Source organism: Salmo salar, chromosome 05 (genome assembly GCF_965601325.2).
Source record: "Salmo salar chromosome 05, fSalSal1, whole genome shotgun sequence".
NCBI lineage: Eukaryota > Metazoa > Chordata > Actinopteri > Salmoniformes > Salmonidae > Salmo > Salmo salar.
In genome coordinates, this window is record NC_138295.1 from 41,167,547 (window position 1) to 41,181,391 (window position 13,845).

General features: G+C 44.0%; 1 protein-coding gene across 6 annotated transcripts in view; it reads left to right on the forward strand.

The window, feature by feature from the left end:
- LOC106604914 (uncharacterized) overlaps positions 1-13,845 on the forward strand; it is a 60,238-nt gene that overhangs the window by 16,114 nt on the left and 30,279 nt on the right. For all 6 annotated transcript variants that reach the window (XM_014200048.3, XM_014200040.3, XM_014200050.3 and 3 more), the window contains exons 2-5: positions 3,866-3,892; positions 3,987-4,013; positions 6,400-6,426; positions 8,470-8,496. In XM_014200048.3, coding sequence (XP_014055523.2) covers positions 3,878-3,892; positions 3,987-4,013; positions 6,400-6,426; positions 8,470-8,496 — 96 coding nt within the window. In that variant the 5' untranslated portion in view covers positions 3,866-3,877. The remainder of the gene's footprint in view (positions 1-3,865; positions 3,893-3,986; positions 4,014-6,399; positions 6,427-8,469; positions 8,497-13,845) is intronic.

The window sequence follows — 13,845 nt, forward strand, 5'->3', positions numbered from 1 at the left end:
GTATGTTATACACATCATAGGTGTCTATTACAATCTATGCAATAATCGGAATGCATTATTTGTCATCAGTACTTGAAAACATGTGAATAAAACTGTAAATACATTATGCTCCATACAAACATACATACATAATTATATACATAATGTATGTGCCTACAGTAGAAACGACAACACGATATACAGAAAATAAAGAACTTACTTTGATAGGAATGTACACATCTCCAAAGTTATTATTTGTAAGGAAAACAATAAGGAAGGCAATGAGAGCGCCAGCCAGCAAATTTTCCAATTTGTGCAAGACTGCGCAAATGTCTGCATACTTGATCTGCGCAAACATTGGTGAAGTGTGTGGGCTCTCCACGCACTTCAGGGAGAAGTTTTTCCAGGTCAGTAAAGCCTCAAACATAAATTGTCTGCAATGCTGAAATGGGCTACTTCTATGTGAATTAATGAGGAGCCGGAACACACCTCAATTCAAACTGTTGTTAGAAAATACAACTTGTTAGAAAATAATTTAAACATAAGTTGAAACATAGCCTATAGATAATTAGCAGGCAGCACGTGTTAACTGTCCTGTCGTGTAATAATCATATTTTGGAACAGTGAGCGCATTCTGACATCACGCGCTGTAACGCTTGTCGTCTGTAGAAGAAGGGGACCAAAGCGCAGCGTGGTGAGTGTTCATATTAATGATTTAATAATAAGAAACACTTCAAACAAACAAGAAAATGAACGACAGCCAACAGTTCTGTCAGGTCACAAAATGTACAAAACAGAAAATAACTACCGACAAACCCCAAAGGAAAACAGGCTGCCTAAGTATGACTCCCAATCAGCGACAACGATGTACAGCTGTCCCTGATTGAGAGCCATACCAGGCCAAAACAAAGAAATACAAAGCATAGAAAAAAGGACATAGAATGCCCACCCAAATCACACCCTGACCAAACCTAAATAGAGACATAAAAAAAGGCTCTCTCAGGTCAGGGCATGACACGGGCATAAAACAACTCATGCTGGGGCGACCGTTAGAGATATTTGGAACTCACGTATGAAAAGGTTAAATGGGAGAAGTTTGGAACCACCAAGACTCATCCTAGAGCTGGCCTCCCAGACAAACTGAGCAATCGGGGGAGAAGGGCCTTGTTCAGGGAGGTGACCAAGAACCCGATGGTCACTCTGAAAGAGCAACAGAGTTCCTCTGTGGAGATGTGAGAACCTTCCAGAAGGATCCCCATCTCTGCAGAACTGCACCAATCAGGCATTTATGGTAGAGTAGCCAGATGGAAGCCAATCCTCAGTAAAAGGCAAATGACAGCCCACTTGGAGTTTGCCAAAAGGCACCTAAAGACTCTCAAACCATGAGAAACAAGATTCTCTGGTCTGATGAACCCAAGTTGAACTCTTTGGCCTGAATGCCAAGTGTTCCGTCTGGAGGAAACCTGGCACCATCCCTATGGTGGTGGCAGCATCATGCTGTGGGGATGTTTTTCAGTGGTAGGGACTGGGAGACTAGTCAGGATTGGGGTAAAGATGAAAGGAGCAAAGTAGAGCTCTGTGATGAAAACCTGCTCCAGAGCGCTCAGGACCTCAGAATGGGGCGAAGGTTCACCTTCCAACAGGACAATGACCCTAAGAACACAGTCAAGACAATGCAGGAGTGGCTTCGGGACAAGTCTCTGAATGCCATTGAGTGGCCCAGCCAGAGCTCAGACTTAAACCCGATCAAACATCTCTGGAGAGACCTGAAAATAGCTGTTCAGCGACGCTTCCCACCCAACCTGACAGAGCTAGAGAGGATCTGCAGAGAAGAACTGAAGAAACTCCCCAAATACAGGTGTGCCAAGCTTGTAGCGGCATACCCAAGAAGACTCAAGGCTGTAATCACTGCCAAAGGTGCTTCAACAAAGGACTGAGTAAAGGGTCTGAATACTTATGTAAATGTCATATTTTTGGTTTGATTTTTAATAAATTAGCAAAAATTTAGAAAAACCTGTTTTTCTAAATTTTTGCTAATTTATTATGACCCCACTGGAAAGCTCCGCAGGCAGAATCAATCATCCTGTTCGTTGACACCCAATTGTTGTGGAAATTCTGACACATGGACACCCGAAGTCAATCTTAAATTAATCATTGTTTATTATCAGGGCACTGGAGATGTTCCAACCAACTCAATTCACCATGTACACATGTTGATCAGGAGCTCTCACGGGGCAGTCCCGTTAGTTCTCTTATATACTGCAGACAAGTCATATTTGCATGATTTAGCTTATTCATAACTAATTAATCATTAATGTTTGCTTCATTCTTGTGACCGACCAGTACTGGGTCATGCTTGTGAAAGACCAATACCTCACAAGCTTCTTCTGAGACTTTGAAACTGAGAAATCTTTTTTCTCAAAACAAGGGTCTGGGCGTACTGCCAAATTGAAGATACTGATAGCGAAGATACACTCAGTCAGTCACTTGAATGAACACAGAAAACGGTTATTAGAAAAGCACAAAAACAAAAATGTCCTTTAACACTAATTAAACCCTAAGGGCCCATGTAATCAAGGATACATTATAGGTCTTCAAAGAACCCTGTGGTTTACAGGAAGATATTCATAGCTTATCTTCGACCATGCCATCTCATTATGAGACCAAAGCGAGACTATGAACAGTAAAAACGACTTATATAGTCCTCTTTCTCCCTCTGCACCCTCCTGTCCTCCCTCCATCCATCAAAGCATGAAGGCAGACGCAGTCGTAGGGTTTCGCTTCGAGAAGCTTCTGTGCAAGGTACTCTAGGGGCTGGAGAAACAGAGAGATGATGATAACATTTATTATTCTTCCCACTGTAAGTCTTCAGAGGTCAGGGGACAGAGCTGTTCGACAACGTTTGGCAGCTGAACATGGCTCAGGTCTGCCTCCTATTTCAGCACCTCTGTGAGAGTGGACAGCGACTAAAGACAGCCATAACTTTTACCTCTCTCAGTTTATATACATTGCACAGGCCAGAGCTTGAAGTGATGCACTCTGCAGTAATGCAGGCTATATGAAGTGATGTATTCTGGGACATATACTGTGTGTGTTTTGTGCTGGGTGCAGTCGGGACATTTGTTTGTGTGTTTGTGTGCCTGCATGCGTGCGTGCCTGTGTGTGAGTGGGTGGGTGGGTGGTTCGGAGGTGTGCTATACACAGCTAGGACATGTCCACCCACAGTCCATAGAAGCAGACACACCGTCAGCCCTCACCCTCCTCACACACACACACACACATACCAAATGGGGCAGAATATATAATGTGTTTAAACACTCACCTTTTGTCTTTTTCCTTTCCTCCTCCACCTTTGGCTCACTCATGAAACACTTTGTGTTCATGAAACACTTTTGTTATTTACGGTTGTTTATGTCTATTTGTTTATGACCTCAGTTGCATTACCCAACTCTGTTACAGATATTTTTCTGCCCAGAGTTTGTTTGTGTGTGTGTGTGTGTGTGTGTGTGTGTGTGTGTGTGTGTGTGTGTGTGTGTGTGTGTGTGTGTGTGTGTGTGTGTGTGTGTGTGTGTGTGTGTGTGTGTGTGCGTGCGTGCGTGTGTTCCAATAGTTTTATACGAGACAGACACACAGAGAGAATGTTGTACTAGAGGGGTGACATCATTGTTGGTTTGGCTAACAGAAACAGTGTCCTCGGAGTCATCAGTGAGATTTACAAGCAGCCATTGACTCATTTTATACTTCATTCACTCACACACACTCACACTTTATAGGCTGTTCTCTAATGGATCTCTGGGGCAATCACTGCTCAAAACACATGGGTTAATCTGTCTCTTTTAATTTTCTATTTCTCTTGTTTTCTCTTTCCCTCCCCATCTCTCTCTAGGGCCCGCTCGGCATGGATGGCAAACCAGTGAGTATCTATTTGACATTTGAATGAAACATCCTCTAATTTTACTGCAATCTTTTATTGATTTGAACTCTTTGACTCTCTCTCCTCTTCGTAGGGTCTTCCAGGTCCTAAAGGAAGTCAGGTACGCTCATTCCTCTCATTCCTGCCGTGGTTGTCATGTTGTTGGGAGTGGGAAACACGTAAAAGTTACAGGGATATAATATAATATTCTACACATGTTCATGTGTTTAAGTCTGTGAACGCAGGTGAATATTGGAATCTGTAAGCCAGGTGACTCGTTTCTGCACGTCATCAATCGTTATTTATTGTCCTAGTTGGAAAATACATCTATAGTGAGTTGGCGAGGTTACCATCAGTAGCAATCATGTAATCCATCCAAAAGTTGTTCCAGCCTCTCCAGACCTCATTGGAGTCATGGCTCAGCTCTGCCTGAGGACAGAGCACTGAAACCCCTATACACTCCAGCCCTGGGGCCCATCTATCAGCCAGTCCCTGGCGGTACACTTCCCCAACACACTGCTCTACCCACACACACTCACTCAGGGAGAAAGGAGATTCGGGATAGGGGGAACAGCAGAGGCGAAGAGAATGGGTTAGGACAGCGGGAGAGAGAGAGAAAAAGAGAGAAAGAGAGTTTATGACTTTCGACAGAAGCTCTTTAAAAAGGCATTACTACGGCCACCTTGCTCAGCCTTGGCCACGAAGAGAGGACTCATTTATCCACTGAGACATAAAACACTTGCAGAGCACTGAAAGCGGTTTGAATAGCACTCTCCAAACATCATTAATCAGTTGTTTCCTGCTAAAGAAGATGTCAAGCTGGGGTTGTCCTTTAAAGGGGCTTTCACAGCAATCAGAGCTCTGCCGTTAAAGTCAACCAGGTGTGGCACAGGCCTTCTTACTGTGTTTTTACTGATGGGCGACCTCACAGCACACCACACCTTAGAGGAGATATGGATGTGAGTGGAAGAGGGAAGGAAGAGAAAGGTGGAAATGGAAGAAGAGAGGGGGATAAGGAGAGGGAGGTGGTAACGAGAAAGGATAAATGGAGGATAAGGAGTTAGAGAGGAACGATAAAAGATGTCCAGGGCAAGAGAGAGAGAAAAAGAGAGAAGAAGAGTGAGAGGTTGGAAGTCCAGACAGCTTCATGCCCTGATCTTCCCTCCCTCCTTTTCTCCCACTCTTCCCCTCTCTTCCTCTCTGTCTCTCTGGGCCTGAAGGAAATGGAAGAGAGCAGGAGTTAAGCTTCTCCCTGTCAACAAGTGGGGAATCGCATTACCCCTCACCCTTATCCCCTCTTTTCCCCTGGCGCTACCGCCTCTTTCCCCTCACACTATCTCTTCTTTTTCCCCCTCGCACTTTTCCTTCACACCAACCCCCTTCCCCCTCACTCTACCCCCTCTTTTCCCTTCAAACTACACCCTCTTTTTCCCACGCTCTACCCCCTCTTTTCATCTCACACTTTTCCCCCTTCTCCACTCACTTCCTTTCCCTGTCTTACGACTGAAACATCAGCAAACCCAGTGTAGGAGAGAAACACAGAAAGACTCTTTCTCACACACACATGCACACACACACTGAGCTCAGCTCAGCCTGTCGGCCTGGAGGACATTATTAGCAGATGTCCCCTACAGCTCTCCAGTATGGTCGATCACAGTGGGTTTGTGATCTCTCCAGTATGGTCGATCACAGTGGGTTTGTGGTCATAGTGCGGTCTGCGGTCAGGAGCCACATTCACGGTCCCAGTGCCACCTGTCATCAGATAGATCATTGTGACTGAGTGGTGGGCGAGTGGATGGCCCGTAGTGAGGATTAGCTCATCTATGAGTCCACTGTCCATAGGGGAACTACTCAGCCAGTCAACCAGTCAAATCATCCCTAACACACACAGCATGTCAACATAGCGTTAGCTCAGTCAAAGCATAGCTTCAGTGCGCTGTGGCTGCTAACCCCTTAGAGATAATAGCGAACGGTACCTCTCCAGTCTCCATACCGAACAACACAGTTCTAAATCATTACATGGAAAAGTCCTTCTCTGAGGGAGGGGTGGAAGAATGGACGTCTTGGCCTTTGAATTGTATTTCTCATTACCTCAGAAACCCTTCAACAGAACTCCCGGAGGCTTTTTACTCAGTTGGCAAACATTAGCGAAATTCGCTAAATGTTTGCGAAAAGAACTCAGGTCGTTTTTACGCTGGCTCACGTTCAGAGACAAAACTGTTAAACTCCCTATGACTTTCGACAAGGTGTATTTCTGTGAGTGACATGGATATATGGCGCAAAATCATCACATTCAGTTTGATTGAATGCAATCCCCTGGTTGTTAATAGTGAATCAGGGAGATATGTGTCTTATTGTTGGAGTTAGATCACCCCAGAGTCTTCTTATTAAGCAGAAGGTAAAAAAGATCCTGTGGGGATATACATTTTTTTCCCGCTGTTGAACAGCATCACAACACAGATTTGTAATAACTGATTTTTCTCTCATTATCTCTCCTTTTTCTCCAGGGACCAGTGGGACTCAAGGGAGATAAGGTATGTTCAAGTATAGAACTTTACCTCACTCCCAGCTGTACTGTATGCAGAATCCAGAAGGATGTGCAACTGGGAATTACGTCCTGTGCACGGATTGTGCACACTGACTGACAGATGGACACACCCACGTTCTCAGACACCTTCTATCAAACAAGCCGTATTTTACACAAAACACGCACACACGCTCTCAATCACCCGCCCGCACACACATTCTCACATGTCTCCTATCCAACAGCGCATAGATTACCTGGCCTACATGTGCTGTACAGAGCTCATATATTAGCTGCAGTCAGAGATCTCTCATGTCAGGACATGAACCGGTTTACAGCCCTGTAGCACTGTACTGTAGCATACTGCTAAGATCCCATCCATCTCTTTCTCAATGATACTCACACACTCGCACACTTTGCCCAGCCCAATATGTTTGAAATGGATAGGACTGTATTGGACCAATGGGTGACTTGGTGTGTGTGTGTTTGTACATGCTAGCGCGTGTGTGTGTGTGTGTGTGTCATATGCGTGTGTGGAGCGTATAAGCATAGTCACAGGAACAACACAAGTGTGGCAAAGAAGATCCTGTCGGGAATATTATTCCCGCTGATGAACAGCAATTTGGAATGACGGATGATGCGAAGGTTCCGGAGAATTGGCTGCCATTCTGTAATCACCTGTAATCCCTGTTAGGAGAACACAGAGCCCAAATCCCCCTCATCTGAGCAGCAGCAACACTCAACATGTGTCCTCTCCTCTCCACAGCTTCCATTGTGGGAGATGATTCATAAATCCATATTTCATTGGCTTTGCAGATGGTGGCTTTGGTTTACTTACTGTAGCATCACCGCTAATTGTGTCGTTTCACTGCTGTCAACTGTTCCAAATGTAGGCCGAAATGTGTGTGACCGAAATGAATAATGACTTTAGAAAAACGTAACACCCACCCCATGACTGTTGTTCAGGGACAAGACATAGAGGTAGTGGAGGAGGACTGTACATTCTTGGGTGTTGTATTTAACCACACGCTACAGCGGGGGAAATGCACAGAAGAGATTCATAAGAAAGGACAGTTAAGGCTCTAATTTTTAAGGAAGCAAACCTCTTTTAATGTTGATCATGTTTTATTGTCACTGTTTATTGTCACTGTTTATTGTTTATTGTCACTGTCCTTCATTGAAAGTGTCTTAAAGCTCCATTGTAAACGTTTTTATCTCAATATCAAATCCGTTTTGGGTAACAATTAAGTACATTACTGTGATTGTTTTCAATTAAAATGGTCAAAAAAGAAAGAAAATTGCTTCTTAGCTAAGTGCAATTTCTCAAGCAAGAATTTTGCTCGGACTGTCTGGAAGTGGTCTGAGGGGCCTGATGGGAGGAGTGTGTAACCTGAAAACTAGCCGTTATTGGCAGAGAAGAGGGCAAACTCTTTTTGTTACTGGCCTATTAACTTATGATGTCACCAGACGGTTGAAAAAAAATACAATTTCAGGTGGTCTTTTCAAACAGCTCTTACGCTAAAAGTGCGTTATCATCATTTGCACAACTTCTCAGTATTATTATTAGGAAGTATGTATAACACGGGGAAATCACGTTTTTGGGAGCCCTGCTCCTAGCTCAGCAAGTAAGGGGATGGGTGTCAAGCAGGCATGTCTGGAGGTCATCTATGACATAAGAGCCCTCACTAAGGCCCACAAGGTACAGAAGGACCCCAGACATCCTCTTTACCAGAGGTTTGAACTACTCCCCTCGGGGTGATGTTATAGGGCCCCAGGGTACAAAACAAATAGAGCCAGGCAATCCTTTGTCTAAGTAGCATTAAGGCTTCTGAATGTTTTAAACCAACCACCAGTAGGAAGGTGGCCTACAGTTGAAATTTAGTTGACAGAATGTACTGATATATAGTGGACAGATTAATCATTGACCTTGTCTATATTTGATTATGTGTATTTATGTCTGCACAGTGCAGCAACCCAAATTTCCCCACGGGAAAATAAAGCCATTATCTTATTTTGTGTTGATGGTTGTTCTCCTCTTGTGTGTCCTCTACAGGGTGACCAGGGAGACATTGGGCCCAGGGTAAGTTTCTCTCCCTCTCTAAACCTGTTTCCCTATCTCCCTCACTCTCTCTGACTGTTGAAGTGAATGATGTAGGGTATGTGTAGAGCTATGGATGTACAGTGCATTCAGAAAGTATTCAGACCCCTTGACTTTTTCCACATTTTGTTATGTTATAGCCTTATTCTAAAAGGTATTAAACAATGTATTTTTTCTCAGCAATCTACACACAATACCCCATAATGGCAAAGCGAAAACAGGTTTTTAGACATTTTTGCAAATGTATTAAAAATAACAAATAGAAATACCTTATTTACATAAATATTCAGACCCTTTGCCATGAGACTTGAAATTGAGCTCAGGTCCATTGATCACCCTTGAGATATTTCTGCAACTTGATTGGAGTCCACTTGTGGTAAAATCAACTAATTGGACATGATTTGGAAAGGCACACGCCTGTTTATATAAGGTCCCACAGTTGACAGTGCATGTCAGAGCAAAAACCAAGCCTTGAGGTGGAAGGATTGTCCGTTGAGCTCCGAGACAGGATTGTGTCGAGGCACAGATCTTGAGAAGGGTACCGAAACATTTCTGCAGCATTGAAAGTCCCCAAGAACACAGTGGCCTCCATCATTCTTAAATGTGAGAAGTTTGAAACCATCAAGACTCTTCCTAGAGCTGGCTGCCCGGCCAAACTGAGCAATCGGGGAGAAGATCCTTGGTTAAGGAGGTGACCAAGAACCCGATGGTCACTCTGACAGAGCAACAGAGTTCCTCTGTGGAGATGGGAGAACCTTCCAGAAGGACAACCATCTCTGCAGCACTCCACCAATCAGGCCTTTATGGTTGAGTGGCCAGACGGAAGTCACTCCTCAGTAAAAGGCACATGGCAGCCTGCTTGGAGTTTGCCAAAAGGCACCTAAATGGGCTCTCAGACCATGAGAAACAAAATTCTGTATTCCGGTGGCAGGGACTGGGAGCAAAGTACAGAGAGATCCATGATGGGAGCCCAGACTTGAACTCGATGGAACTTCTCTGGAGAGACCTGTGCAGGGACGTTCCCCATCCAACCTGACAGAGCTTGAGAGGATCTGCAGAGAAGAATGGGAGAAACTCCCCAAATACAGGTGTGCCAAGCTTGTAGCGTCGTACCCAAGAAGACACAAGGCTGCAATCGCTGCCAAAGGTGCTTCAACAAAGTACTGAGTAAAGGTTCTGAATACTTATGTAAATGTGATATATATATTTTTTTTTTTATACATTTGCAAAAATGTCAAAGAACCTGTTTTTGCTTTGTCATTATGGGGTATTGTGTTTAGATTGATGAGGGGAAATTGACAATTTAATACATTTCAGGATAAGACTGTAACGTAACAAAATGTGGAAAAAGTCAAGGGGTCTGAATGCTTTCCGAATGCACTGTACGCACAGTATACTGTATGTATGCACTTGACCTGAGGAAATTCAAGCAACGAGGGCGTTTGTTTGAATACAGCACCTCAACTCTTGTTCTCCAACTCTTTTCTCCAACTCTTGTTCACGTCCCAAACTCTATCATCTGTTCTCTGCCTCCGTCTGTCTCCCTTCCCTCCCTCCCTCCCTCCCGTTCCCCCTCTCCCTGCCAATTAGGGCAATGGTCCATCACAAATGGAGAAAAAAGGCGATGGGGAGAGGATGGAGGGGAATTGGCTCTGTGGAGTATTTATAACATCTGAAAAACACTCCGCTCTCATCATTCATCATCGCCTTGTTAACACATGTATATGCACAGAAAGGCATTACCGCTCTTTACACACACCGTTAACACACTGTATAATTCCTCTTGATCATTTAGGCGAGGCAGTGTGTGTGTGTGAGTGCGTGAATTTCTGCGTTTGTGTGGACGTGTTTTCCCAACGTGGCTAGCACGACTGCCGAAACCAGAACTCACTCTTCCTCTTCTGATGAGGTTTTAAAAGCTCCCCTGTTCCAGTCAAATGTAAGAAATGAAGCCATTTAAGTATGATGGAAATACTTATATTTCACCGTGGAAACCCCAAAACTAGGACTCCGAGCCAGAACTAGCATCCAGAGGGGAGCGGTCTCCTCCAAACCATCTCTTTTTACATTGTGGGGGTAACTTCTCTCTGCATCTGGAGTATGCTGTCATTGTTGCCTTTTCATGATGTGATATCATCCATCCCTGTATTTAACATCTATATAATTATCTCCTACTTTACTCAGTGCAGGTCCAAAAACTGCTCCCCTGGGGATATCTGGTGTGGACGATTCTGTAAGAAGTCATGGCCTTAGATTAACGGTTTACAGTACTGTATATCTTATCACTGTGCTTAATGAGGTTACTCTGGGTTAGGTGACAGATTACAGGCAAAAGTTGTCTCCTACCTACTGTTGGTAAGAGCCCTTCTTTATATACTCAGCTACTGCTGTCTCTCTCTCTCTCTCTCTCTCTCTCTGTCAGAGGATGCATCCCAAATGGTACCCTGTTCCCCATACAGTGCACTACTTTTGACCATATATAGGAACTAGGGTGTCATTTGGGATGCAGCCACTGTCTCTCATTCACATCTCATTCTGAACCACACTGATGTTTGTGAGATATTGCTATTACATGTCAACGAAAGACAAACCCAGTGGTATTTACGACACGGTCAGCAACATTGATGAAATTCCTGATTTTTATCTAGCCATAAGTCCCTTTGGTTTCCCAGCCTACCAGCCAATCCTGCTAGATCTTGAGGTAATTTTCTGTGTGGTAATGAATCCCTTTGGCATTATGCGTTAGCTATTGTGCCAAAGGATAAATAGTGTACTTGGATGCGGCGCCTGTAGCTGTGATCTGCCTGGGTAACTTTAGAGCCACAAAGGATTGCTTAGAAGCACAAGTTTTTCCAAAACAAAGCAGCTCACAGCCTGCTACAGTATTTGTAGCTTGGCACATTGCTCGGTGATTGGGTGTTGATAGATTAGGTGACAAGTGTCAGCCAATTAGCAGGATGGGACTCTCAGTCAGTATACAGTGAGGGAAAATAGTATTTGATCCCCTGCTGATTTTGTATGTTTGCCCACTGACAAAGAAATGATCAGTCTATAATTTGAATGGTAGGTTTATTTGAACAGTGAGAGACAGAATAACAACAAAAAAATCCAGAAAAAGGCATGTCAAAAATGTTATAAAATGATTTGCATTTTAATGAGGGAAATAAGTATTTGACCCCCTCTCAATCAGAAAGATTTCTGGCTCCCAGGTGTCTTTTATACAGGTAATAAACTGAGATTAGGAGCACACTCTTAAAGGGAGTGCTCCTAATCTCAGTTTGTTACCTGTATAAAAGACACCTGTCCACAGAAGCAATCATTCAATCAGATTCCAAACTCTCTACCATGGCCAAGACCAAAGAGCTCTCCAAGGATGTCAGGGACAAGATTGTAGACCTACACAAGGCTGGAATGGGCTACAAGACCATCGCCAAGCAGCTTGGTGAGAAGGTGACAACAGTTGGTGCGATTATTCGCAAATGGAAGAAACACAAAAGAACTGTCAATCTCCCTCGGCCTGGGGCTCCATGCAAGATCTCAACTCGTGGAGTTGCAATGATCATGAGAACGGTGAGGAATCAGCCCAGAACTACATGGGAGGATCTTGTCAATGATCTCAAGGCAGCTGGGACCATAGTCACCAAGAAAACAATTGGTAACACACTACGCCGTGAAGGACTGAAATCCTGCAGCGCCCGCAAGGTCCCCCTACTCAAGAAAGCACATATACATGCCCGTCTGAAGTTTGCCAATGAACATCTGAATGATTCACTGGGTGAAAATGTTGTGGTCAGATGAGACCAAAATGGAGCTCTTTGGCATCAACTCAACTCGCCGTGTTTGGAGGATTAGGAATGCTGCCTATGACCCCAAGAACATCATCCCCACCATCAAACATGGAGGTGGAAACATTATGCTTTGGGGGTGTTTTTCTGCTAAGGGGACAGGACAACTTCACCGCATCAAAGGGATGATGGACGGGGCCATGTACCGTCAAATCTTGGGTGAGAACCTCCTTCCCTCAGCCAGGGCATTGAAAATGGGTCGTGGATGGGTATTCCAGCATGACAATGACCCAAAACACACTGCCAAGGCAACAAAGGAGTGGCTCAAGAAGAAGTACATTAAGGTCCTGGAGTGGCCTAGCCAGTCTCCAGACCTTAATCCCAGAGAAAATCTGTGGAGGGGGCTGACGGTTCGAGTTGCCAAACGTCTGCCTGGAAACCTTAATGACTTGGAGAAGATCTGCAAAGAGGAGTGGGACAAAATCCCTCCTGAGATGTGTGCAAACCTGGTGGCCAACTACAAGAAACGTCTGACCTCTGTGATTGCCAAGAAGGGTTTTGCCACCAAGTACTAAGTCATGTTTTGCAGAGGGGTCAAATACTTATTTCCCTCATTAAAATGCAAATCATTTTATAACATTTTTGACATGCTTTTTTCTGGATTTTTTTGTTGTTATTCTGTCTCTCACTGTTCAAATAAACCTACCATTCAAATTATAGACTGATTATTTCTTTGTCAGTGGGCAAACGTACAAAATCAGCAGGGGATCAAATACTTTTTTCCCTCACTGTATGCTGCTGAATGAGAGTTTTGGGGTATACATATCAACTATTTGCATTTGTTGTCTTTGTTAACAGGACTTGATAATATATTGAAGTAGACAGTAGGAGTACACACTTAACCAATGTGGTCCTGTGTGGCTCAGTTGGTAGAGCATGGCACTTGCAATGTCAAAGGTTGTGGGTTTGATTCCTGCTGGGGCCACCTATATGTAAACAAATGTGTATATATATGCATGGATGACTAAGTCACTTTGAACAAAATTATTTGCTGAATGGTATATATTATTATCAATCCCCTGCCCCACACTCTGTCAACACTGGGTTCTGATGCCAACTCTCTCTCTGTACTCTCTACCTCTGCCCCCATTGGAGAGGATAAGTGGAGACACACAAAAACAGGAAGTAGTCATGCATCACTGTCAGTGTGACTTCCTGTCGATCTGTCATCATTACTGCCAGTGTTGGCCCAAAAGTGGGCTCAGATCACATACACATGATGGCGGAGACATTAAAAGATACTCAATAACCCAGGGTGGCTGAAACATTAAAAGATACTCTATAACCCAGGATGGCAGAGACATTAAAAGATACTCAATAACCCAGGGTGGCTGAGACATTAAAAGATACTCAATAACCCAGGATGGCGGAGACATTAAAAGATACTCAATAACCCAGGGTGGCTGAGACATTAAAAGATACTCAATAACCCAGGGTGGCTGAGACATTAAAAGATACTCAATAACCCAGGGTGGCTGAGACATTA